The sequence below is a fragment of the Physeter macrocephalus genome, chromosome 10 (genome assembly GCF_002837175.3).
Source record: "Physeter macrocephalus isolate SW-GA chromosome 10, ASM283717v5, whole genome shotgun sequence".
Classification (NCBI taxonomy): domain Eukaryota; kingdom Metazoa; phylum Chordata; class Mammalia; order Artiodactyla; family Physeteridae; genus Physeter; species Physeter macrocephalus.
The window spans coordinates 49,399,782-49,427,695 of NC_041223.1; the positions used below are offsets into that span (position 1 = coordinate 49,399,782).

At 48.1% G+C, this 27,914-nt stretch overlaps 1 protein-coding gene and 1 long non-coding RNA gene across 5 annotated transcripts in view; one reads left to right on the plus strand and one right to left on the minus strand.

Moving 5' to 3' along the window:
• FYN (FYN proto-oncogene, Src family tyrosine kinase) overlaps positions 1-27,914 on the plus strand; it is a 219,264-nt gene that overhangs the window by 190,035 nt on the left and 1,315 nt on the right. For 2 of the 4 annotated variants that reach the window (XM_024115517.2, XM_024115516.2), the window contains exon 13: positions 16,917-17,048. In XM_024115517.2, the coding sequence (XP_023971285.1) occupies positions 16,917-17,048 (132 nt within the window). Of the gene's footprint in view, positions 1-16,916; positions 17,049-19,141; positions 21,387-24,637; positions 24,974-27,914 lie in introns of those variants that run through there. The other 2 variants (XM_055087549.1, XM_055087550.1) reach the window with 2 other exon arrangements.
• LOC114486972 (uncharacterized) overlaps positions 21,426-27,914 on the minus strand; it is a 56,021-nt gene continuing 49,532 nt past the window's right edge. Inside the window, exons 5-6 of the long non-coding RNA XR_003681487.2 lie at positions 25,326-27,798; positions 21,426-23,491 (exon numbers count right to left, since the gene is read on the minus strand). This is a non-coding gene — a long non-coding RNA (uncharacterized lncRNA). The remainder of the gene's footprint in view (positions 23,492-25,325; positions 27,799-27,914) is intronic.

Below are 27,914 nucleotides of genomic sequence, written 5' to 3' on the forward strand. Positions count from 1 at the left end.
CTCTGAGACAGCCCAGCTGTTTACAAAATGCCTCCCGAGGGTCTGCCCTGCCCGGGCCACTTTACGAGGCAGGAAGGGCCTGGTGTGTATCTGCCGGTGTGCTCTGCAGATGGCACGCGTGCTTCATGCTGAAGTTTCTGCGGGGGATTAGTCAGTTCCTCCAGACAGCTGCTCCACATGCCTGAAGATATTTGCACATCAGGTTTTATGTTCCCCACAGGCCACAGCCTGGCTGCATCTTGATTATGGAAGTGTGGGCACTGTTCAGAAGCGTGTGCCAATCACAGGACTGTGGGTGACCATTGTTTCTCAACACAGTTGTGAGGTTCCCATCCAAGGCACACAGAAATGTCTGTCGCCCCCCTGAGTGGATAAGCTGGCATTTCCCCGGGGACCAGCAGAGCTGGAATTGGGACCTGGGTTAAACTGCCCCTCCTCTGTTCCTTTCCTCCTCCCTGCCCCACTGGAGTGTAAGCAGCAGCCCCGTGTCGGGGAGAAGGTCAAGACCAGACCCAAAACCTGGGAGGGTGGTCCTCGGCCGACAGCATTCTGGAGGTCGCTAGAAATCATTTGGTATCGCTCATTCTCTGTTACCTCTGCATGTCCCCCAGTGACAGCAGCTAGATCTTCTTTAGTCACAAACTCTTGTTACGTTCTGTCTAATCAGGATCTCTGAGCAATGGCAAAATTAATTATTTGAGCGCCTTTCAAAGTGAAAGGGCTTTGCTAGGAGCTGCTGATAGAAAGAAGCCAAAGACTGCACGGGGGCAGGCAGCAAGCCTGGAGTAGAACCAGATTTGAAACCCAGCCCTACCATCCACCAGCTCTGGGGCCTTGGGCAAGTTACTTAACGTTTCCACACCTCAGCTTGCTTATCTGTAAAGTGCAAATATACTTTACCTGCTTTGTGCTTTAATTTTGGCAAAGATTAAGTGAAACAGCACATGTAAATTGTTTAGCGCAGTGCCCAGCACGTGACTGGTAAATGAAAAGGACTCTTATTATCATATCCTGGACAAGACTAAGTTCTTGGGGGATAAACAGATGCGAAAATGGGCTGTAGATACATGGAAAGGCTCAAACACCATTCTGGAAAGGGAGAGAGGGATCAAAGGTAATTCCCTGGTGGTCACATGCGCGTAATCACGAGGATGAAGTTGCCAACAACAGGAATGAGTGAGTTGGGAAGAAGGTCTTATTTTCAAAGAACGAGGGTGAGTTTGGCTTGGGATTTGTAGAGCTTGAGGTGGTTGGAGCAGTATGTCCCAGCTTGGTGCCCAAGCCCAGAGAGGTCAGTCGGGGTGCCTTCACCTGCTGCCACTGCCATGGGACCTCACCTCCCAGCCCTCCGCACCACAGCACCACCCCTCAGCTGACCGTGGCCTCTCACCCCCAAGCCGCCTGCACCCTCCCCTGAGGTCTGATCACAACCCCTCCAGCCATCAGTTCCTCCAGAGCTCACACAGATCGTGGGAGAATTCTTGACACACTTCCTTCATGAGTTTTCAGGAGGCTCCGTGCTGACTAATGTTGATTTAAACATAACAAGCTCAGATAGACCTGGCTTATGTATCAGAATGGCTTGCTTTCGTGGACACTTATTTTTTTTTTTTTTGAGCCATAATATACATACAATAAAATGAATAAGTCTGAAGTGTACAACTCAGTGAACTTTTACATATGTATCTGCCCCTGAAACCACCCACAGATGAAGATACAGACACTGCCAGCCCCCTAAGGACCTCCTCAACCCCTTTAGCCAGTCACCACTCCAAGGGGTAGCCACTATTTTACCTCTATCACCAGAGATTCCTTTTTCCTGTAACTGAACTTCATATAAACAAATCATACAGTATTACTCTTTTGTGTCTAGTTTCTTTCTCATCAGGTCGGTGAGATTTATCCATGTTGCTGCACGTTAACAGTAGTTCTTTCCTTTTCATTTCTGAGTAGTATTCCATTGTACAAATAGATCCGTGTATCCATTCTACTGGTATTTCTAACTGAGGGTCTTTATGAATTTAGCTGCCGTGGTGGTGGTCATGTCCTCCTACCTCCTGGGTATATTCCCTGCAGTGGAATTGTTGGTCTTAGGACAGGCCTATGCCACCCAGCATGTTTTGTGGCCGTATCTTTAAAGATAGAATACACGGTCACTGCGTTGTTTACTGGTGGTGTACTTACCTGTAGGCTGCTAAGGCAGCCTGATGAGGCTGAGGAAGCTGTGGTTGGCAGTCAGGAAGCCCGAGTCTGAACTAGCTCTCACTTATAAGGTTGGTGTGTCCCCAGGCAAATCACTTAACCTTTTTGAGCCTCATTTTTTAGCATCTGTAAAATGGAGGTAATAAAAATAATAACCTCACATAATTAGTGTGAGAATTAAATGGGCTCTCTATAAAAGTTGGTGGAGGGTTGTGAAATATAAAAACCATTCTTATAACCTGAACTTTTTGTGTTTGATGTAAATTTTCCTTGAAAGGGGTCTTTATTTTCTTACCTAAAAAAGATTTTTAAGGAAAAAACTATTAGTAATCAGTTAAAAAAAATCAATCTTGTAAGAGAAAAAATATATTATGTCATTATTTTACAGCCAATTCTATTTATCTGGGCAGTCACCATTTCATATTACCTACATGCCCAAGGGCCCCTCTGACCACACAGCTGGGAGCCGGTGGTCTACTCACCATCTTCCCCAGCAGATTTGCCTTCTCTGTTGAGAACTGTCCCTGCCTCCTTGCCACTGTTGTTTTTAATCTTGTCAACTCTGAACATCCGATGGGCATTCTCAGCAGTGTCACTGATGGTTGTGCATGCGTCTGCACGCACACACACACGTGCATGTGCAAACGTACCACCCCCTTCCAGAGATGGCAGGGACCGGATTGGTTAAGAGCATGCCCCATGAAATCAAATTATCTTGATGTGAACAGTAGCATCACTGCTAATTAGCTGTGAGGCTTTGGACGAGTTACTTAACCTCTCTAAGCCTTTATTTCCTCCTCTGAAAACAGGGATAATAATAGTTATCTCCATCAGAGAATTGTTGTATACTTTCCTGAGAATATACATAAAGCACTTAGCACAAAGCAGATGCTGAGCTGATAGTTGTATAATTTTAGTTAGTAGAGGTACCAATAGTAACATCACTACTGTTGATCCAGTGGAGTGATAGTACTGCGTGCTCCCTCCCTCCCTCCCTCCTTCCTTCCTTCCTTCTCTCTGTCTCTCTGTCTCTCTCTCTCTCTCTCTCTCCGCCCCCCACCCCGCGCGCGCGCGCGCGCGCGCGCACGCACACACGCCTCTTGGTCTTTCCTGACCCCCTCCATAGGGTCTCCCACATGAAGGACCTGCCTATTTAACACTTTCCTCTCCTGATATCACAAAGACAGGAACTTAGAGTTGCTCTGTATTTGAGGGTTTTTGTTTGTTTGTTTGTTTGTTTTAAGGTCTAAGTTAATGACAGGATCATTGTTGAGAAAGCAAATGTCAAGGCGATTTAATCTTTGGATCTTTGGAATGTATGTAAAAACAGGGGCATTTAGGACTTTGTATAAAACTTGCTGTAGGTTAAGGTTTGTGTATTAAATAGAAGAAAAACATATCTGTTCAAATGCTCCCAGTATTGAGGGTTTAAATTGAATAGATTATTATCTGGAGGAAAATTCACGTATAAATTTGACTGCAACGAATTCATAATTGTTGCGGTTTTCATGTTAATTATTTCATGTTAAAAAATTGTTACTGCATAAATTAACACATTCTTTCATGGAGAACATATTTTAGAAAGATTTGTTACTTTAATAACTCTTTGTGTATTAGAAATCCCAGATGCCTGTACTAATTAAATATAATCAGATTTTGGATTCAAAAAGCACAGTAGCCATTTAACACAAACAAGCAGGCAGCTAGGTTGAGAAACACAGTCAGGAAGAAGTGGATCCCTGTTTCTTTCAAATTTTGAATTTCACAATTCAGAACTGTGAATTCAATTCCTGTCCTTCCTTTGTATTGCAATGACTGGGGATTATCAGACTCAGAACGCCAGCTTTCCAGCCCAAGGGCTCCTGCAGAATTATTAATCAGCCTCTTCGGAGGCCCCTGTAATCCGGTGGCAGATCAAGGCTGATCTCGCCATGAGATGCCCTCCCTCTGCCTCCGTCGGTACATGCGTTTCTTGTTCTCTGTCAACAACAGCACTGCAGTTCCCACACAGTGTGCTGTGACCTGAACAGCAAATGTCAGGGGAGGAGGGGAAGAAACCCTTTTAATTATTGAATTTAATCTAATTCTTCCCATGCTAGAGAAGCAAATCATCCTTTGACGAAAAGCAGACCCCTTTCCAGTGCAGCCATTGTTTTAAGCGCTGAGCAGGAAGCTCGTCTGTTTGAACTGACCACGCCGCCGCCCGTGCCACGGTCAGGGCTGCTGGTCATGGTGTGGGGGGGGTGGGTCTGCTGAGAGCCCGGGGCTCCCCCGCAGAACGCCCTGCCCTCGGCCAGATCCCAGCCCTCCTTCCTGCTGAACTGAGGGCTGCATGCCTGAGCCGAGCCCGGTTCCAATCAAACCTCCCAGATCCCGAGTATGGTGCACTGCCGTCACAGGCAGAGAGGGCCTTCATTTGTATTCCACCGCGCACCCGGGCTTCCACCGGCTTTTCCGAGAGGGATGCTTTGTTTACGTGCGCGGTCACAGCGGAGCCCCGGGGCCAGGTTAAGCGCGGGGGGCGGGGGGGGGGGGTCACACTGCTAGGGAGAGGCACGTGGGTGGTGCAGACCGTGTTATCCTCGGAGAAAGGACGTGTGGAAGCCAAAGACTAAAAGGAAAAGAAAATTCACCCCTTCCTCCCCCACTCTTTCTTTTCAAATTAAAACTGTTTGCAGGGAGGAGGTGGACTCATTCCTTCCACCCGCATAGTCCGGCTGCCCCCTGACTCTGCTCCTGGGGGCCGGGGGGTGGGGGACAGATGGGCCCGCTGTAAGCCCTGGTCACTGAGAGCCCGCTTGTCTGAATACCTTTCCCCTTTCTCTGAACTGGGCGGTCACGTTTTGTATTCCGTGTGGGTCTCTCTCTCCTTTGTGCTGCCTTGAGCAAAGCAATTTGGCAGTTGTTTCTGAACGGTCAGAGCAAGTCCTTGGTCTGTGCACCCATGTTTCTTAGTAATCATCAAGAAGGAAGCAGATGGTCACCCTCTGTGATTTTAAAGTGTGTAAATAGGAGCTACATACTGCCAGCAAACATCAAAAATGTCACTTGGCTTCCTTGTCTTGCTTTGCTGGCAGAAGGAACTCCTGCATTTGCATCATCCTGATAATCAGGGACAGACAGTGCGAGTGAAAACTGTCCCATGTTTTGAAGGAGAGTGTGCACAGCAGCATGGGGCTGGTCTCCCCCAAGGCACGGGCCGGGGGGGCCGGGGGAGGGGTGTGGAAAAGCAACCCAAAGTGGTTACTGTCCTCTGTACATCGTCTCTTCCTTCCATTACTTCATGACTCCCAACCAGACACTCAGTATGACCACCAGCTGTTCCCAAGCAGGATCTCCAACCCCAGTGCTTTTCCTTGCTGCCTAGCAGACTTTGTGACATGATGTCAGACTGACCCAGGCCCAGTGCCCCTACTGGGGGTGACTGGATTCTTGAGGTGATTTCTGTGTTGAGCTAAACCCCAGCCATCCGTTTTTTACTTAGCTCTGAATTCTCACCACCCTGAACAGCAGCATACAGATGGTTCCAGAGCCCTACATGCAGCTTTCTTACCTTTTGTTCTGGATAAAAGATCACAAATGTGGTGTCCATCGTACTCAGGCTCTGAATCAGAGTTTTTGTTCTGCTTTTGCTGAAGGACAATTGGAATTATTCAGCACTTTGGTGTTCTAGAACAGCAATCAGGGCTCCTCCTTTCCTCAGTTCCACCCAAGATAGCCACTTCCACAAGTACCCTCCACACACACACACACACACACACACACACACACACACACAGTTGGCACTTCAGACAAAGTCTTTTTTTTTTCTTTTTTTTTTTGGTCACACACAGTTGGCACTTCAGACAAAGTCTTTTTTTTTTTCTTTTTTCTTTTTGGCCATACTGCGCAGCATGCGGGATCTTAGTTCCCCAACCAGGGATCGAACCCGTGCCCCCTGCAGTGGAAGCACAGAGTGTTAACCACTGGACCTCCAGGGAAGTCCCAGGCAAAATCTTCCTGATGAGTCTTAGATCTCCTTCCTTAGAGCACAGGGACCAAACACCCATGATTTCAGGAGATGCTAATTAATTTCATTCTTTACTTTTGTGTTGCAAGTGAGACTTATCCTGGGCTGTCATTGGTCACCATTGGGAGGAGGGTGATGGGGAAAGGCAAGCAGCCCGAGCTCCTCCCCTCACCTTCTGGCTCCCCCATAGATTTGTAGAATAAATGTCACAGCCTGCTTTCTCTTCTCCTCCATGTAAGGCACTTCTACTCCTCCACAGTTTACCTGCCTGCCTGTCCTTCCTCCACTGCAAGACTCCAGGACCCGTGCCTTGCCTCCAGCCTCATCCCCCATTCTCCCGGGTGCTGGGTTTGGTCCCCTCTGTCCTCTAGTTGTCCTGATTAGGCTTTTACTACCCGCTGATGGACCATCTACTCCTTCCTGTCTGGTCGTCGATGTGGGGCTCCCCTTGGGACTTGGCTCATCCCTCTCAGCCTGAATATTCCTTCTGCGAATTCAGCCACGCTAGACTTGGGATCCATGCCTGGCTAATCAACCCTCGTGTCTGCAGCGTGTTCAGGCCCTGCCTCTGGTCCTGGGTTCTTGTCTTCCTTAGCCGAACGTGGTCCTCCTCCACCCACATCCCCAGGGGGGACAGCACTCCTCCCTACTCCCCACGTCCTTCCTTCTCAGACTGCCCGCTGGCCGTTATGCATTTCAGATGGAATATCATCTCAATCCATTGTACCATTTACTTTTCGTTTATTTTTTTTAAACGTGGTGCTAAAACCTTATGAACCTAAAGTAGAAATTGCAACAGAATGTGTCACCAGGAATAACTGGAAAACACACAGTTGTATTACTCCAGACGTGTTTGGGAAATTCCAAAGTCATTCCTTTGGCCTAGTGTGAAAATTCTGAGTTTTGCTTTGCCAAGTTTTATTGGGTTTGAAATCATTGTTTTGTTTGAATAACCACAAAGTTCCAGGTCAGATCAGCTTTACCTCCTTCACAGGATATCCTGCCCTAGTCCTGCCTTGTTATCCCTCCTTCCCCCCACCCCACCAATATAATCAGCTTCCTGTTATTGGCATAGTGCATGGTTTCTTTTATTCTCCAGGGTAACTTTAAAGTTAAAGTACTTCACATTCTTTAATACTGGATGTAATAATTTGCAGAGTGGGAGGCTTCATAACTAAAGAGGGTTCTGGATGGATCTTTGGTTCAGAAAAACAGTGTCTGTTGTTGATATTAATGCCTTTCCTCCTTGCAAATGCTATTAGGGCACCACTTGCATTCTCTGTAGGGAGGATTTGGCAGCTTTTACTCTCTGCTGGCTTTGCCTTCTCCACCTCGGCCCAGGTTTTAGCCATAGGGGATATTTTCAGGGCTGTGGAACTGGCCTGGTCACCATGGAAAAAAAAAAAGAGAGAGAGAGAGAAAAGGCTTGACAGTCCAGGTGTCCAGTAAGAGCCGGTGATGTGAGCTACCCACCACCTGCGTCCCCCGCCCCGCCCCGCCCCAGGCCTCTCCTGGACCCTTCCTGGAGCCCCAGGAAGAATCGAGGGTCACATTGCAGCGTTCTCATGTGGCCGCCTCTACCCAAGCCCCCCAATCCCTGGGTACTTCCTCTTTCCCCTCTCTCCTGAGCCCTCTTGTTCCTAAAGGCAGCACCGCAATTTAGCTTTCTGTTGGGTTTGCCTGTGAGCTCTGTCCCACAGCTGCCTGGAATGTCCTAGGGCAGGAGGTGACTCCTACTGTGCTGGGGGCTCACTGGATGCTGAGTGAGTTCTCAGTGATTGGTTGCTGAGTGTATTGGGTTTTCTTCATTCTCCGTCCCTCCCTTGAAGTTTGGAGAGCTTTGGCTGGCCTGATGCAACTCAGTGCCTTTGCATTAAGGAAAAATTTATTTTACCTTATTAAATTAATATTAATGTTATTAATATTATTTTAATAAGGTAAAATAAATTTTACCTTATTTTATAAGCCCTTATTTTACCTTATCAAATTAATTTAATTTGATAAGGTAAAATAATAGGTGGTATTTATTTAGGTATCATGAGGTGCCAGGTGCTGTGCTGAGCCCTTTAAATTATTTATAATTCTCATCACAACCTCACGAGGTTATCATCATCCCCAGTTTACAGACAAGGAGACTGAGACTGAGGGGGCTTTTAAATGGCACCCGACAAAGCCAGTGTGAGCACCCAGGTCTGCCTGCCGCTGGAGCCCCTCTCCTAGATGACTGCCCTGGCCTTCCACAAATGGCCACCCCAGCCCAGCCCACAGTTTGTCTTTGCATTGTCACTAAGTATATTCGCTCCCCGTTTCCTGGCTGACTTCCACACACTTAGTCCAGGAGGCGGACCGGAGAGTGAAAGTCTGTGCAGCCTTCGTTTGAGCATTTGAAATGCTGCTGCCGTCGCCTTAATGCACCAAGATGCATAAAGTACTCTAAGTAACCGAATCAAGTGAGAACTGTTTCTGTTTAAGGCAGAAGAAAGCAGATTGCCTGGCCCCTGGGGATAAAGGACCTTCATTAACTTGATTGGGACCTGGGGGTTGGGATGAGCCGTTCTGACCTAATGAATTTAGCTGGTCCCCCTGTTTTCACTTAAAAACCAAGAGCCTTCAGTCACACTGTCCTGGAGTGTGTGGTGAGGAGGATTTTCTGCCTGTAACTGTAAGGGTGAAAATAATTATTTGTTCCACAGCTGCATTGTGTCACTCTCTTCTTTGTTCCGTTTGATTAAATTTGTGTAAAGGAAGAGACTCTCTGTGGCCATCAGTGTTGAATAAATTGCTAGGTTGACCCTTTAGCCAATTAAAACATTTATTGAGCAGTTGCTGTTGAACCAGCCTTAGGCAAGGTACTGTGGAGAAGATCAGTATAAAACATGGTCTCCAACCTCAAAGGATTTACATTCTATTTAAGGAAAGACGAAATAACTAGTAGAGAGACGTGTTGGAAACATGGGCGTGGCAGTAGTGGTTGAGTGTTTGGGGTCTGGAGCCAGACTCCCTTGGCTCAAATCACAGTTCCACCATTTACATGCATCCTCTGGCATATCGTTTTACCTCTGTTCAGTTTTCTCATCTGCAGAACAGTACCGTTATTGGTGTCTGCCTCGTATGTGTAAAGCACTTAGCATGACGCTTGGCACTTAGCAAGCACTCAATATATGTTTAGCTATTGTGGGAGCTACTATTGTCAAGCATTAAACTGTTGTTCATAGCACTGATTTCCAAGAGCACTGGTGAGAACGAAGAAGGCTGGAGTAGTCACAGGTGACTTGATGAGGGAGACGGGGCTTGAGCTGAACAGGCTTTAGCTAGGCAGGCGGAAGGAGAGATGACATTTAGGGTATGTTCATGTAAAAGAGGCAAGTTCCTGGTTATGCTGAGTGCAGGGTACAGGTTACGGGAAAGCAAACTAGGCTAGAGTAACTGTGTGTTTGGGGCAGCAAGAACCAAAGTTGAATAGATATGTGGGTCCTAGAAAACTGGGTGGGGGATTTTGACTTAATGCAGTAGGGAGCACACTCTGTGGTTGCCGGGGAGGCAGGTGTGGACGTTAGGAAGCTGAGGTTTAAAAGGATTAACTGGAAAGACAATGAGCTGAAGGCAGGGCACCATGGCTCGAGGACCAGAGGGATGAGGACCCAAATCAGGTTTTGGCAGAGAACTTAAGCAGGAAAGGGAACGTTTGAGAGACTTGTCAAAGAGGGAAACAAGAGGCCTTGTTGGTGGATTGGATATTGGGTTGAAGGAGAGGGAGAAGTCCCAACCGGCTTTCAGGTTTTTCACCTTGAAGCCTGGCAGAGTAGGAATCTGGCCCCCAGAAAAGGGAGAGTAGAAAGGAACTCCATTTGCATCCTAGACTATTAAAGTGAGAATCAACTTTGTCAGTCATCTAGTCAAATTTTCCACCTACAAGAATTTCTTTTATAACGAACTGTCTTATTCATAGTAAAATGATTTAATGAAAAATAAATTTAGATTTGTAGTTGCCACCTTTGAGATAAAGGCGGGACATCCTAGAGGATTTGTCCCTTAGACGTTTGCACATTGAGAACCAAGACTTCAGATGAAAGACAGAGTCTGTCCAGTGTTTCCCGCCCAGTTCGCACAGAGATGCCGGGCAGGGTTAGTCAACGAGAGAGGGCATGTTCCCCCGGGGAATCAGCAGGGGGAAGGGTCTACAGCACTTAGGCCTCTAACACACTTGGAATTAGTGAGAGGGAGACTGAGGAAAAGCCTACAGCAGAGACAAGAGAAATGCCTAGAAAGAAAGGAAGAGCATCAGGGAAGAATAAACTCGGAAAAGATCATTCATTTCTCGTAGAAACGTTTGAGCTTTACAAAGTGTTGAAGTATGCTAAGTTTCACTCCTTTGTTTCTGAGATGATTTGTATTACCCAAATGTGAAAAGTGTGCTAAATAGCACAAATGTGACTAGAGCCACAAGTTAAATAAACATGATGACAGAAGTGACAATAGGCACGTCATCTACCCAGGGGTCCCCAACCCCCGGACCGGTATCAGTCTGCAGCCTATTAGGAACCGGGCCGCACAGCAGGAGGCGAGCTAGCGAAGCTCTGCCGCTTCGCTGGCGTTACCGCCTGAACTATCCCCCCTCCCCCACCCCGGTCCGTGGAAAAATTGTCTTCCACGAAACTGGTCCCCGGTGCCAAAAAGGTTGGGGACCGCTGAGCTACCTAATTGCTGATAGACACCCACAGGCCTTGAAATGTCATGATGCTTTTCAAGAGTTTTGAAAAGTCAAAATGCTTTCCACATTCTGGCTCATCACAGATCATTCTCTAGGTAATCACGTGTTATTTCCATGTTTTAAAGACAAGGAGAGGGTGAGGTAGAGGATGCTCACAGGCCCCAGTGGCTCCCCACCGCACCCAGGTGGGATCCGGAGTCCTTAGTGTGACTTGAAGAGCCCACAAAATCTGGGCTTGTAGCCCATTTTATTCTTCTTTATAGCACTTGTCGCTGTCTGACATATATAACGGCCATTCGTTTATTTTCTCTCCTTCCCAAGCTAGCCTGCAGGTCCCCTGAGAGCAGGAGGCTGCATTCACTATGGTAGCCCCAGCACTAAGGACCATGCCAGGCACATAGGAAACTCCAGAAATACTTATGGTAGGAAGAGAGAGAACAAAACCAGTCCAGCAGGGGTGGGGTCTTTTGTTGTCTTGTGGACAAACTTTGATAACTGAATAAATCCACAACTCTCTCCTTTCTCTTACTTAAAACATGGATGGGGGCTTCCCTGGTGGCGCAGTGGTTGAGAGTCCGCCTGCCGATGCAGGGGACACGGGTTCGTGCCCCGGTCCGGGAAGATCCCACATGCCACGGAGCGGCTGGGCCCGTGAGCCATGGCGGCTGGGCCTGCGCGTCCAGAGCCTGTGCTCCGCAGCGGGAGAGGCCACAGCGGTGAGAGGCCCGCGCACCGCAAAAAAATAAATAAATAAATAAATAAATAAATAAACAAACAAACAAACATGGATGGTTGTTAAACTTACTCTAAAGAAGACCAGTGAGGTTGAATGATTGCTATCGAGTCACCTGCTTCCATCCCAGTCTGTTAAAAAAAGGATTTTCCACTTTCTTTTGCTGTGAATGCTCCAAGGCCTCTGGCCACCTTGTCTTTCTGTGGCTCTTACCCCCCAGCTTCAGCCCCAGGCCCCTCAGAGAGCCAAGTCCTGGATTCCCGCCACCTCAGACAGGTTCACTCAGACCCAAAGGGGTTCTGAACACACTTCATCTGGCACTAAAATCAGGGTTTTTCCAGGTGTTTTTAAGTTTCATTAGTGTGTGACAGATGCTTTTCTACTGTAGTTGACAGGTGTCAGACACTTAAATGTCCATCCAGATGGTGATAGACAGTGACACTGGTCACTGAGGACAAGGCGAGGACTCGCCAGAGAGCAGGGAACTGATAATAAGCCCCATAAGGAACCGAGGTTGTTCAGCCTGGAAGGGAAGGCCGGATGGGCTAATCAGTGTCCAGTCACTCATTCATTCAGCACCCCCTTATCTAGTGCCTTCTGTGCATGAGGCACTGGGCTCAATACTGGAGACATGGTGGCCATCCAGAAAGACATGCACCGGCCCCCAAGGACAGTCTCTATCTATGGAGAAAAACGCACTTCTGACAACTCACATGCTTACTGCACTTAAATGGTAACAGCTGCAGAGAACCAGCCACTCTGGCAGTGCAGAGCTAGGGAAACTGCCCCAGTCTTAGTGCCCGGGCCAGGGTTCCCGTGCCAGAAGCACTTAGGCCAGGAACAAAGGAGAGCAGGAGTCAACCGTGGGGCAGGAGTAGGGTGGGACTTGCGGCAAAGGCAACGGCCTGCCTGGAGGCCCTGCAGCAGGAGGGACGGTCAGAGAAGGTCATGGGGCCAGCCAGTGAGGCAACAGAGGAGGTGAGGCTCAGGATAACAGGAGGAGGCTGGGGAGTGGGAAGGAGGGACCAGATTGGGCATGTGGGCCCAAGTGGAAGGAGACAGGTGGCAGGGAGCAAGCGAGGACTGGAGTGCAGGTAGTGAAGATGAAGAGGGACAGACACCTTCAAGGGTGTGAAGTAGACTCAATGTGGACGACGCTAAAGCAGCAGAGGCCAAAGATGACTCCACGAAGATCTGTCGAGCTCCTCTAGGTAGGCTCCGTGCTGCTTATCTGAGTGCACGGTGAAGAACCAATAGACACGGCATCCAGAAGGAGGATTCTCAGCATTCTGGTGTCCTCACTTAGGCAGCTTACAAGGCAGCAAACACTGAAAAAGCAGCAGAATCGTGGGGGGGATAAATTTTGGATACTGTGTTTGAGAGGCCCTACGAGGTCCCAGTGGAGGCTCTGAGGAGGGAATTGGTTTTACGGGTCAGGAACTCAGGAGGGGAGGTCCTATCGGATGATACAAATGCAGGCATCACTGGAGTCAGGATAGTCGCTGAAGCCACGGGAGTAGAATTCCCCTGTTGGTCACAACGCTGATGCCCACTCGTTTCACATCTCCGGAGACTTTAGAGAAGCAGGCGTGAGGTATCTCTAAGAAATGATTATTTAAAACACTGCTATGTTTACTCGACACAGAAAATGATTTAGCCTGAGGCTAGCTGGTCCTCTTGCTATTCTGGGAGGTAAATGACCAAAGTACAAAGATACTCTACCTGTAGAGTGGTTCCAGGACCTGGGCCCCAATAACAGCACCAAGTCAGGCTTTCAGCAATGAGTTAACCTTGGGAAGTTGGTAAAATCTGCAGACACTGCCTGGAAAACATCAGTGGAAAAGATGCTTTCAAGTCCATACATAAATACATATAGATTATGAGTGGCCTTTGTCTGTTGGCTTAAAAGAATCCTAAACTGTTTAATTCAGTAAGAAATAAAAACTAGAGTGATGATAATTTCTGTATTTTTTAGTTCACCTAAACGTTGAACAAGCACACTAAGAGTTTCCAGGTCCTTCATAGCCTGTGGTATCAGTGGCACAGATCATCATACCTGCATCGGCTGCTGTTATTTCCTCCAGTGAAGTACAGAGGAGAGGAAATTGTGTTGGCGTCTAATCCTGTTCCCAAACAAGAGAATTTCAGGAAGAGCACATCAGCTAGTTACATGACAACACCAAGTTCATTGTGGTGTAGGTGTCCTGACATTGTCCCCTTTTTTCTACAAATCCATACCAATTAGAAGACAGCTTTGATCCTGGCTTTATGCCTGCTGTGATATCTATGAAAAAATCTGAGGGAGGAGAACTTTATTTTGAAGGAAAAGGCAATGTTTACACCTAGGAGGTCCTTCCTTCCAGGCTTCTGAGGTTTCCTAACTTTGCCCAAGGAGAGAGCCCATCCAGCCCCCAGCAGGGTGGTATCCTGGGCAACCTTAGGGATGCTGTTCTCATAGACGGGGGTTTGCAGTGTGCAACCGCATGGCCATTGGCAGAGACCCCTGCCCGAGCCCCAGGTGAACTCTCCCTGATGTGGAGCTGCATCTGTACCCTCGGGAGGGGGGAAACGAAAATGAGGGGAAATTGAGGTAATGAGATGAGTAGAAGAGTGAGCATGGATTAGTTCTCAGCTGAAACCTCACTTAATCACTAACAGCTTATCAGTGCTTTAATTTAACATTTTGTCTTCCTTGAAACTGTGAGTTATCTTTAGAGAACCTTCTTTTGTCAACAGTGGCTGCTGGGGCTTCCCTGGTGGCGCAGTGGTTGAGAATCCGCCTGCCGATGCAGGGGACACGGGTTCATGCCCCGGTCCGGGAAGATCCCACATGCCGCGGAGCGGCTGGGCCCGTGAGCCATGGCCGCTGAGCCTGCGCGTCCGGAGCCTGTGCTCCACAACGGGAGAGGCCACGACAGTGAGAGGCCCGCGTACCACAAAAAAAAAAAAAAAAAAAACAGTGGCTGCTATTTTGGGCCCAAAACAAAGTAGGAGAAATCAGACAAAGACATTCTTCATTTTTTTCCCCTCCAAAATGTATTAGGTATAAATACATTGCTTATCTTAGAAAGAAAACTAATGCAAAATAAATTTATGTAAGTAAGCTCCTGCTCATAAGTCAACTCACATATCTACAAATGATTTCCTATCAGAGATCCATTACAACCTTTGTTTCAACTTATATTTTGAAGGTTTGTATATTATAGTTCTTGTTGTAGATGATACAATGAGAAAATCATAAACCAGACTAGCACAGCTGACTGATATATTGATAATTGCTTTTTTTAAATCTGAAATTATGAAATCTTCTCTCAGAAAATCCAAAATGACTTTATCCCAATTTTAAATAGTTTACTTTCAGCAACACTCACATCTTGAGCAACGTGGAGTGATTCCAAGAAGGGAAGAAAGGCTTTTTTTGCTTGTCATTTTATTTGCAGGATTTGTGTCTGCACAGTGGAGAAAAATGTTCTATTTGCTTCAGAGACAGACATAGATTTCCAAGCCATTTGGCTCAAGAGATGGTTTAAATAGGAATGAATTTAATATACCTTTAATTCTCTGAAATAAGAGAATTCCAGCTGAGGTTTGGTCCTGGGCAAAGTCGGCTCTCGACACTGAAGAAAATCTATCACATTAATCCCAGAGGCTCAGAGTCCAAAGCTGCGTGAACAGAATGCTGGAGGATAGGAAGTGTGAAAAGAATGCTTTGAAAGAAACTTTAAAAACAAAATGACTGTTCAGAGAATACCAGACCTTGCAACACTTAAGCAAAGATATAAGTAATTATGCTTGAGAAACATAGCTAATTAAAAATAACTCGATGCATAAAAGGAAGAAAAACTATAGAATAACTTCTCTGCTCCAGTGTTAATGTGCGATGCAATAGAATAAAATAGTAGGATTTTTTTTTTTAATTTCATTTCACACGGGCATAGAAGAGATGGAGAGGAAAATTATATTGCCAGAAAATGCCAGGGTAGATTTGCTGAAGATGTTATCATGTACTGTATTTAAAACAAAAATCTAATTGCTGTATTTATCATACCTCTGGTTATTAAAACCCTGCTAATTCAAAGATTTTAATCATTTGCCAGTTTTACACATAATGGCTTTTCATAGAAGATACTGTGAGAATTTCTCATTTTGTCAGCCTTTGTATGATTTTTTTTAGGAGTTCCTAAGTAAAACTAACATGCTTTAAACATATAATTGTGTTTACATCACTAATAAAAATTGCCTGTGTTTTCCTTTTAGTTTGTTCAATGAAATATCTGAAACTGCTTTATCATTGCTGAGCCTAATGTGTGAGAGTGCAGGCTGCTGAATCAATTTTAATTCCCCGTATATACATCTCGCTTCAGAAGAAGCAGGGTGGACCCCACCCTTCCTTTTTTGATTAGAGAAAGGATTCTTTTAATCGGAGACATTTGAAAGAAAAGATTCTACCCACTTTGGCACAAAATTTCCTTCTTGGTCTTGAGAAATCAGACTCATAAGACAGTCATTGAGATAAAACCACTGTTTAAAAACAAACATTAGATAGTACCCTGTCTGGCTGGTAGGAGAAAGGTAGGGAGGTAAGCAAGGGATCATACAGTGCAGAAGAAAAACCTATCCCAGAATTAAAGGTGGCCACTATCAGGGGAAAGGGTGGAAGGAAGAAAGAGAGTGTACAGGGGAAGTAGCCAGAGGCAAAGTCATTTCTCTGCTGTAGATGTAGGAGGCATTGGGTAAATACAGCCCATCTCAGCGTAACACCTGGGCGGCAGCAAATTGTCTCCACCCTGGGAGAAGCGTGGTGGCTTGATCTGGTTTTTATGTACCTCAGTAAGAGCAGACTATGGTCTTATATATTAAAGGATTCTTGAGAGTAGCAGTATGATTTAATACTATATGTATTTATTAAAATATAACTTTATTTGAAAGCAAAAGAAAAAATATATAGTTTCCTAAATCACAAGTTAGCCCTACCTCCAGACCAAACCTATGTCTTTCAATAGGTTTGTAGATTCAAGTTCTAAAGGCCAGAACTTTAAGCGGCCTTGAAGCCCAGCCCTTTGATGGGACTTGCTTAAGGTCGCAGAGCCAGAAGCAGACCCCACAGCTGCTCAGTCCTAGTCTGTGTCCTGTCTCCCCTCCTTCCCATCCTCCTCTCTGAACCTGATCCCAGGAAAGCACTTCCACCTGCTCTTCCTTCCCAGCCCCACACCCAGCGCCACGCTCTCTGCCTGACAAGTAACCTGCTGTTCTTCCTGCAGGTGCAAAGTTCCCCATTAAGTGGACAGCCCCCGAAGCAGCCCTGTACGGGAGGTTCACAATCAAGTCTGACGTGTGGTCTTTTGGAATCTTACTTACAGAGCTGGTCACCAAAGGAAGAGTTCCGTACCCAGGTAAGGGCAGGGCACAGCAGAAATGGGCCTGGGTGGATGCTCTCCCAGCACCATTTGGGGAACCTTCACCCTGTTTGCCTTCTAAGCCTCATCCTCAGCTTTCTGCCAAGCATGAGTTTAAAGCACACGGACAGGTATTTAGCCAGAGAAAAGCAGAAGTGAGAGCCCCCGTGGTATGTAGACAAGCAGCCACCATGAATCGTGTGCCAGGATTAATGCAGTTAGTAGCTGGTGAATGCTTCAGCCCACCCCAGTTCATGGGTTCTCTCCCTTCTCAGTAAGAGTGTGGGTCCCTGGCTCCCAGGGCAGAAATGTCACTGGCAGAACCTCTGCCCAAATGGAGTTTGCAAACACTTCTGGGAAAGAGGAGAAAAGCCCTCACTGCTTTCTGATTACTCTGTAGCACTGACCCATGGAGTGAACCTGGCAGGAAGATGTCAGGACCTTCCCTCTCTGCAGGCCCCGCTCCAGATGGCCGGAGACAGCAGAGGCACATGGGAAACGCAATTTAGAAGCCACTCACTGCACGTTTCTTGGTCTTGTTTTTTGTGGGGTTTTTTGTTTGTTTTTTTTGGGGGGGGGAGGGTGTTTTTGGCCATGCCGTGCTCCTTGCAGGATCTCAGTTCCCAGACCAGGAATTGAACCCGGGCCACGGTAGTGAAAGCCCAGAATCCTAACCACTAGGCCACCAGGGAACTCCCTCACTGCACGTTTCTGAACAGTTAAAATATGCTCTACAAAAGCAAGTATAGTGTAAAGACATGGGAGATTCTTAAGCCCTGGAATTTTTCTGGATTATCAGAGCCATGCTCTCCAAAGAAACCACGGGTTTTAGGTTATTCTTGCTTGAATTCATTAATTTAGACAGATGGTGACATAAAGGATACTCATGCCATTTTACCTCCACGCTTTAGTGGTTATAGCACAGGGACGATCTGCTTTCTGAAATGTTAAGGACATATTTTTCAGTTACTGTTGAGTGAAGAAAGAACCTAGCTCCCCATCATTCCCTGCCTAACAAAGGAGCTTTTAAAAATAAAAAAGCAGCGACAGAAACGATAGTGGAGATTAATGAGGAATTGAAGGCTCTTGCAAATCCTGGGTTTGTAATCGTATCTTTGCCGTCAGAGGAGCCGGCGAGGGCCGATTAATTTGTAATCCCTTTGTTCCCTTTTTATGATTGTTTCTGGTCATCTTGGGAGAATGCAGAGAAGTAAAGAAGATCTCTTTCTGGGTTGGTCGTAGCCTCAGGACTCCTAGGAGAGCCAGGTTGGCACAGAGGCAAAATTGACAAATTCCCTGTCTCTGAAGCACCAGCACTGGGCGGTTAGAGATGCGGGCAGAAGGCAGTTTTATTGATGCTGTGGCGACTGCTGCCCCCGGCACGCACCAAGTGGGCAGCTGCTCTGGGAATAGCCAACGAGCACAGCAGAAAGGGCCGCCCTGGAGGGGCCTGGAGCACAGCACGGGCATTTTTGAATTGCTCCTCAAGGGGGGAGAATGTGCGGGTCTCTGGAATTTGAAGATGTGAAGGCACCTCTTTTTTTATTGTCTGAATTTTGAATGAATCTCTTCCTGAGTCCCCCAAGTTTCCAGCCACCCAATGTGTTAAATGCAGCTGTGGGGGAAGGTTAACGTTTTGCGTTTCTGTGAAGCCTTTCCTTCCAGGAAGACAAAGCTGCTTTTTGTTTCTCAGGGTCACACGCAGAAACCAAGACAAAGCGGGGAGGGGGGCGGCAGCCTCGGAGAAGGAAGGCAGGTGTGTGTTTCTGAGGGAGAGTCTTTTGTCAAGTTTGGTTTTGGCATAAAGAAAGCGGCCTCACTTTACAACTTAGGCTAGGATTTTCATTCATTCGGGCCTGGCATTTTGCTCGACCTGGGAAATAAATATAAACAAGGCATTCATACTCTCAGCAAGCATTGATGAGAACAGTCCTCAAGCAAGACGCCGTTTTAGTGGCTGGAGCTAAGTGAACTCAGTGAGCAAAGAAATAAATTCAGTCCCTGCACTCATAGAGCTTACAGTCAGATGGATAAGGTGTGCATCAAATCCAGTAAGAAATCAGCCTTTTTTCTTACTTCTCTATCCTTAGAGGAAATCATCTTCGAGGGATGGAGTACTTGAACTCACCCACCGTGGGCCCCCAGTCTTAATTCTGATAATGGGGGAGGGGCCCCTGAGTCAGGTATCTGCATACAGCAGGTCCTGAGAAGGGCCTTTCACTCAGAATCCTGTGAGGATGGCAAAGGAGTTCGACAGGGGAGCCAAGTCCGCTTTATTGCGCGTAGCTACACACCCTGAGCAACTGCTGACGTGCCGGGGGCTTTGACAGTCACCCTAATTCTGCGAGGGCGGCCGAGAGAAGGGGCCACGACTGGGAAGCTTCACGGAGAAGAAGGCATGTGGGGTTTCCCCCTCAAGTTGAGGAAGAGGGTCCCAGACAAGGACGGGCATGTGGAAGGGCACCCACTCAAGGAGCCGCAGGCTTAGTCTGCGGAGGAGGCCGTGAGGCAGGGGTACCCGGACCAGCAGCTGGAAAGCCTGGCCAGAGCCCGTCATGAGGGGCCTGGTGCTGCCACAGGGAGGCCTGGCCAGTCTGCAGTGGTGGCCGGGGGGCCATGTCAGCGAGGGCGTGATGGGAGCCACGGAAAGTTGTTCCCTGACCTGCCCCTCGCCGTGGATGCTGCTTGTTTTTGTTCTTTAACACAGCTGTAATCACATTTAATTGGACTTCTGAATCTCACAGTATACTCTTCTTGAGCGATCCCTTTGACAGAGAGGGATTCCAATTATAGGATGATGACCTTAATGAAGAAGAACAACTGCTAAGGAACAGACAGTCATTCAGTTTCACCCAGGGTCGCCATGGGAGGAAGGTCCTTCCTGTCCGCGTTCTCGCCGGCTGTTGGTGCGACCGCGTGGGCAGTGTGTGCCGAGGGGCTGCTTCTCCGCTGCCCTGAGTCCTCGTGCCTGTGGACAGCACCCAGGACAGACTCCTAGTCCCCTTCCACCGTGATTTCCATCCTGACTTCTCAATGCAGTTATTTCTCAGTTGGCTAGAGTGTATTTTCAAGTAATTCTTGTTTCAAGAGCAGTAGGTGGAGATACATTTTTCTGAACTCTTTCATTCCTGAGAGTGGCTTTCTGTCACCTTCACGCACAGGAAAGTTACTTCGGCTGGTGGTGAGGATGGGGGTCAAGGGGGAAGGGAAAGTGACTTCCCCATTGCCCCATGGTGGGCTGTCATCCTCTGGTGCAGTGACCCCCTTTCACAGAATTTCCGGCTTCCGGTCTCTCCCCCCTTCCCCTCCCCCACCATTCTATCACTGTCACCACCAGAGTTATCCTGGAAAACACAGACCCGCTTATCCAACTCTACTAGTTAACAAGTCCATGGCTTCCCCTTGCCTTCCAGATAAACTCCAGAAGCCTTTGTTTGGCACAGTCCTTCATACCTCTTCCCTTCAGTCATTCCACAAATATTTATTGAATACCTACTATATGCCAGGTACTGTCTAGGCCCCAGGAGTGTAGCTGTGAACCAGAAGACAAAAACTGTCCTCCTGAACTTTTCATTCCTTAGAGGAGACAGACAATAAAACAAATAAGCAAAATGTATTCAGCACTGGCTGGTGGTAATGGGTAAGGACAAGAATAAAACGGGGAAGGGGATAGAGGGTAGCAAGGGAGGACCTGCCCAGGAAGATGACATCTGAGGAAGCAAGGCTCAGGGTCGATACCTGGGGGAGGAGCCTCCCTTCAGAGGCAACCGGAGCACAGAGGCCCTGAAGAGCCGCCGCGAGGCCCGTGTGTCTAGGGCAGGGGGAGAAGGATGGCCAAGAGGCCCCAGGCAGATCAGTAGGGTCTTCCTAGCTCATGGTTGGGACTTTTGCTTTTACTGTTAGTGAGATGAGGAGTGACTGATGGGTTTTGAGCGGGCGACATGACCAGACGTGATTTCTTGCTTGACGCTTGCCAACACTTCGCACCAAGAGATGTCTCTCAAACACGCGAGTCTCTCTTCTCAGCTCCACTCCCTGCCTCCGAATCCTTCAAAGCCCGGCCCAAACGCCCACCGCCTCCTTTGTGTAGCCTTCTCCATGTCTCTTCCTGGGTTGCGCCTTCTGCTTGCTTCCATGCCACTGGGGACACCTCTGCTGAAACCCTTGTCTTTTGTGTCTCTATTTCCCAGTAGCTCTGAACTCTGAGAAGGGGGCTCCTTTTCTGTGTTCCGCATGCCCAGCACAGTGTCTGCCCCATAGTACACTCTCAGGAAGTCTAAGTGAATGCATGGATGCATGCATGGATGGATATAGGCAGGGGGAGAAAAGATTATGCCTATGAGGCTTTTAAAACAAGTCTCTCTTCTCAGCTCCACTCCCTGCCTACGAATCCTTCAAAGCCCGGCCCAAACCGCCTCCTTTGTGTAGCCTTCTCCATGTCTCTTCCTGGGTTGCGCCTTCTGCTTGCTTCCATGCCACTGGGGACACCTCTGCTGAAACCCTTGTCTTTTGTGTCTCTATTTCCCAGTAGCTCTGAACTCTGAGAAGGGGGCTCCTTTTCTGTGTTCCGCATGCCCAGCACAGTGTCTGCCCCATAGTACACTCTCAGGAAGTCTAAGTGAATGCATGGATGCATGCATGGATGGATATAGGCAGGGGGAGAAAAGATTATGCCTATGAGGCTTTTAAAACAAGACTTTGCCCATAGCCTGCAAAGCCTTTCAGCTCTATTTCATCATCTCCACAAATAAATATAGCATTTTTTTTCCCAGCCACGAAGTAGCCTCTGCCCTCAAAGTTGCTCTGAGAAACTGACCCCGTGATCCGTTCAAACACCATATCCCAGCACCGTTCTAGGCAGAATGTCCCGGCCATTCAGTGCCCTGGCTCTCAACTGAACACCTGCTTCGGGAATTCGGCAGGATCTGACAAAGCAGGAGCATTCTCTTACGTGTATCACATTTATTCATCCATTTGAAGCACTTTCAACTCTTTTAACAACTGACAGCTGCCTGACTTCCGTGAATGCATCTAGTCACTTGATAATGACTTGAAGAGGAAGATAAATAGTGAATGTATAGCATTTTCCTTAAAAGAATTAGAAGCCTCCACCTTTGTCCTCCCTCTGTCCCACTCAGATGCCTCAGACAGAGCCTGAAGTGTAGACTTAAATTCCTCTGTGTTCAGCAGCCCGTCATTGTCTCCTGCACTCTCATATCCACTGTGCCCAGCATGATGACAAGAACAGGTTTCTCCTGGGGTGGGAAGAAGTTAGGACTCTGCAGCCAGGAGAATGGGAGGTGGGGTGAATCTTCGAATCTCAGCCGAGGGTGCTTTGTCCTCCCTGCCCCCACCCACAGTCTGCAGGCTTTTTCTTTCAGCTCCTGGTGTTCCCTCCAGAGGGAATCCTTCCTGAAATGCCCTGGAGTCGTGTTGTCACCTCCCCCCACAACGTTTCTCTGGGCCAGTGTGGCAGATGCAGGAGAGAGGGCGGGAGGAGAGTGCAGGAGAAGAGGGCAGCTCTAACCTACCGCTGCGCGTTTCCGTGGCCTTCCCCGTGGGCACCCTTACCCTCACTGTCCCTTTTTCACGTTTCTGGGACAAAGGAGCTGTTCGTGATACTGTATTATCAACTTTAAACAACGTTTGTGTGTTATGGCACCTGAGTAGCCGTCATTTCTGTATTTATTAACAGAGTGGGCTTAATAAAAACAGCTGTCCCGAGCTTATCTGGTTAAGATGCGGAAAGAGAAACAAAACTAGTCATCATTTTGCCTTCTCAAGGTCACTCCTTTATTTTCAGCTATACTCGTGGAGCAACACCTATCTGCCCAAAATCTGTACTTTGATCTCATAACCAAAACCTAACTTGAAGCGTCCCAGTTGTAGCCCGGTAAGATAACTAGAGCACACGGCGATCTGATAGCACGCTCTCGGGCTGAGCAAGCACCATTCCCTGCTCCCTCGCGGCACTCCCAGAAATGCTCAGCAGACAAGTAAACAGAAGAAGGGCTTTTTCCAGGGTTTACGCAGAGAAGCCAGGGGGAGCCTCTGACGGAAACCCTTATGCACAATAGAGTCTAATTTCATTTCAACGGAAAGCTCGGTTTGCTAAAGTAAGCTGGATATCTGGGAACCTGAGCATCGTTCCCACTGTCAAAGTGCTTCATTATAAACATGGCACAAAAATCCAGGTTCTCGCAAGCCCTAGTCCAATCCAGATGCAAACCTGAACGGGTAACAGTGAAGATCCTCTATTGTGTAGAGATGGCCCCTCGGAGATCCATATTAGGAAGCTGCACAAACGGAGAGCTATAAAGCCCAACACCTTCCGTTCATAGAAGACATTTTTTTTTTTCAAAGAGCTAAAAGCACAGTGAATGTGGAGGTATCCTCTTGACAGGTGGAGAAACTGAGGCCAGGGGAAGTCGAGTCACCTGCTGAGAGACACAGAGTCGAAGTAATGAAGTGGCTCTGACAACGAAAATGAATTGTTTTCTTCCCTAAAGAATCCAAAAGAGGGCCTCCCTGGTGGCGCAGTGGTTGGGAGTCTGCCTGCCGATGCAGGGGACACGGGTTCATGCCCCGGTCCGGGAAGATCCCACATGCCGCGGAGCGGCTGGGCCCGTGAGCCATGGCCGCTGAGCCTGCGCGTCCGGAGCCTGTGCTCCGCAACGGGAGAGGCCACAACAGTGAGAGACCCGCATACCGCAAAAAAAAAAAAAAAAATCCAAAAGAAAAGCGAGGAGACTCCACTGAGTTAATATCTAGCTCAAGGAAGAGGAATAGGAAAGTGTAAAAGAAAAGGAGGGAGGGGGAAAAAAAGGAGAGAGGGAAGGAAAACACACACACGTGAAAGCAGACATTGTTGGCAACCATACGTAGTAAGGGTTGCAAAGTGAGAGTTGGAAACTGGACCTTAATTCGGGAACCTCGAGGAAGCCAGCAGCATGATTTGGAAGGATAATATAGACATAATGGCAGGAAGTGAATGCAGTCCACTCGGCCAGAGAATCTCAGCTGCAGGGTTTGGGGCAGACCAACTGGAAAGGATGCTACTAGTGACCACATTTGAGAGCCTGAAATGCAGGGTGACAAGAGGCCGTCATGGAAGATGCAGGGAAGAGCAATTTGAAAAGCAAACCCCAGCACAGAAGACTACACAGATTTTCTGTGAACTGAGGCCCACTGGGTTGTTCCCTGTGAGAGTGACCAGTGGAGATGGCCCATTTTCCTGACTGACCCCAGGGAGAGCAGGAAGGTGTAAGGAAGTGCTGAGGTAGGAGCAAAGGAGGGCAGGCTGGAGTGAAAACAGAGAGCGTGTCTGCTCGCTGGCCGCCAAGCCCTGCGCCCCTTCTCTGACGCGGAGGTTGGGGACCAGGCAACACACCCTGGGGGGGCTTTGTGGCCATGACACTTCCCATGGTGAGACCCCACCGGCTGGTGGAGACCACCCTCCTATTGAAAAACAGTCTCTACTGCAGCTTCCACTGAGAACTGTTGGTGACAAAGTTTCCCTGAAACATACACCATATTTTAAAGTTTCTATCTTTTCTGTTTCTCCCCTGGCCTTCTCCCCACTGAAGAAGGAAGAAAAAGGCAGAACATTCCCAGGCACCCTCCTCCACCGCTGCCCCCATCCCTGCCCACCCCCCGTCTGCTTCCTCAATTGGAAGTAAGATACGAAGATTCTTCTCTTCCAGTGTTCCCGTGTCCCTCGGGACTCTGCTGACCGCCCTGGCACTCAGTCTTGTGTGTGTTCCCTTCCGAGTCCCTGGCCCTCACCTCCCAGGTGTTGGATAAAGACAACGTCTTGGGAAAAGTGGCTAAAAAGAGGGGAAATAACAGTTTTCTTTGTAACAAAAATATGAAGCCATCTAAAAAGAAAACATGAAATAGTATAAAGAGGAAAATCCATTTTTGCTAAAAAGAAATTCTTAAATATGATTTTTCAAAGTTCTTAGAGCCAAGAGTACTATTTTTTATATTTTTTATTTATTTTTTTTTTTGCGGTACGCGGGCCTCTCACTGTTGGGGCCTCTCCCGTTGCGGAGCACAGGCTCCAGACGCGCAGGCTCAGCGGCCATGGCTCACGGGCCCAGCCGCTCCGCGGCATGTGGGATCTTCCCGGACCGGGGCACGAACCCGTGTCCCCTGCATCGGCAGGCGGACTCTCAACCACTGCGCCACCAGGGAAGCCCAAGAGTACTATTTCTTAAAAAGTAGGAACACAACCCACTTATTCAGGCTGTTGTTTGTGAAATAAAAACTGACCCAAGCCTTGCTGAGTGGGCATGTCTTGGTTGCGCGGTTACTGCTGCCGAGGCCCGTCGTGAAGGTGCCAGATCCACTTCTGGCTTATGGTTGGTTGGAAAAGAGCCAGCCCCATTCACATTGTCATTGTCAGCCAAGTGCGTTGTCTTATATCCCACTTTTCCAGCAAGGCTGACGTTGGTATGTTTCTCTTTGGCCTGGTGCGTGGAATCGGTTTTGTGTGCTCCCCATGCTCGGGGAGCCTGGGGAGAGGCGTGAGAGGGGAAAGAGGAGAAGCAGGAAGAGGGTGCAGGCAGAAAGGAGGTGGAGAGTGTGCACGGGAGCTGGCGGCGAGGCTGCTGGTGCCCTGTCCCACGTGGGCCAAGGGCCAGCTCCGTCCCTGCTCACAGCTGCCTGGGAAGCAGGCTGCCTCGGGAGACGCTACATGCTGAGGGTCAAGCTGCTGCGTCTGCTGTGTCCCAGGCTCAGGCAGAGCACTAGAAAAACAGGCTTGACCCAAGTGGCCAATTAAACTTTCCATTGGTGGAGACTGAATCAAGAGTTTCTAAAATATACATGCAATCTTTGCATTTGAGTAGTTTGTTTTTCAAGGACATGCAACATTTACTGACATAGGGCCACGGAGCAATAGGAGAATGATTAGTTAAACTCCGTGGTGTGGTTTTGGGTGGTCTCAGTGCCAGAATAAAGCATTAGAAGTCATCTGGGGGTGGGTTGTACCACCTCCAGAAGGGCCTGTCACACCTTCCGAGGTTTTAGACCTTCCACCTGTGGCTTCTGAGATATTGGTATTATGAAACCAAGGTCTGTACTGAAATACAAAGCAGACGCTTTGGAGAAGGCCAGTCCCAATACGTGCTTATGCCCTCTTCCTAACCCTTTCGGGGTGGCTCCTCATGCCGGAGCGTCCCAGCCAAAACCCTTGGGACTGGATGTGCCTCAGAGTCTGACTCCTTTGTTTTTGTTTTTTTTTAGAAAGTCCATACAGTGCTTAGACCATAATTTATATAACACCCTAGGAGAGTCTGGGGCTGCACTCTGTGTTCAAACACATTCTTACTTATATAGCGATATGTATGAATGAAGAGAAACAGTCGATAGCCTCACACCAGGTCAGGCTTTACGGCTGAATGAGGTGAGTTCGGATCAGTTTTGCTGCCAAGTGAGTTTCCAGAACTTTTGCTTTGCAGAGCTTGTTGGATTTGGGGATCGTGGATGAGGACATGCTGGTCCCCGTCCCGTGGCCTGGTTTGTCCAGAGCGCCGGAGGACACTCCAGTGTCTCCCCTTGCTTCCAGCTCCCCGTTCCATCCCGAGTTGTCAAAATGAGTTTTCAGTAGTTGGAGGAGGGTTTAAGGTCATAAGCCTCAGAGCTGACTGAACATCCAGCTGAAGTGGGCCCCTGTAAAGACAGGCATGGTGCAGAGGCAGGGGACCCAGATTCACTCACCGAGCCTCTCTCACTAAAATAAGGGTCAACCCCGAAATGTGACCAAGGTTATATTAGAATAATTTAATTGAAGGCGTACTTCAACACAGCAGGAATAATACACGGATTTTATCCCCTCAAGGAATTACAGTGGCAGAGAATAAGAAAGCATCCTGAAAGGGTTTGGATAAGCATGTGACTGACAGGGCTGTGCTTGACAGCCACGGGAGCCGGGTTCAACCCAGCTCCAAAAGCAACAACAAAGAGAACTGACAACAGATCCCAAAGTCTGAGTGTCCCCTACTCAGGGGGACAGGGTTGTGACCTGGGCCCAGCTGCTCTGGCCAGGCTTACAGGGTTCTAGCCAGCAGGTTGCCACCTCCTCCAGCATTAAAGGGAGCCGCTACATGTATGCACTGTGTCCTGCTGATTACATCCCTGAGAGCTGGGGGGAAGAAATCTGGATTTTTGAATGGCTGGAACTCGGGCTCTTGCTTTTGTAAATTAACTGGGTCAGAAGTTGGAGAGGATTATAGGCTCAGGGCCAAGGAGCAGCCAAAACATACAAGGGCTTGGCAGGCAATGGCAGAACATGATATGGCAGAAAAGGGAAGGAAAACCAGAGAAGAGAGCCCGGCAGTGATTGGGAAAGGGGTCAGGGCGTTCGGCTCACCCCAAGTGTGGTATTTCCTGTTCTGTCAAGAAGGCCAACGTGCAGGGAGGTTGCATTCTCCAGAGGGTTAGCAATCTCCCAGAATGTCTCCTGTTAGCTCCAGGCATCCCGATGTTTCACTATCAGGCAGCTCTCCCCGGAGGGTCGCAAAGGTCTCCAATGATAGATGGCCTGTCCAAGGTCATCAGTAAACACAGACGCCCTGTCTCCCCATGGCAGTCATCAAACCTCAGGGCACCTAGGGGTCGCTGGGCTGGATGGTGCCCAGCGTGGTGGCGTGATGTCAGATCTCAGACAGCGGGGCACCAAGAGCTTTTTGCCCAGGCGCGAGGACAGCCAATTTATGAAGTTCATCAATGGAGCTCATGGATCCTGTGAACAAAAGACAGTGTATTTTTCATTCCGTGGATTTGTTTTTATCTGCTTCATTCATATTTTTCTCAGTTTAATTGAAGTGTAATTTACATACAATAGAATTCAACAATTTT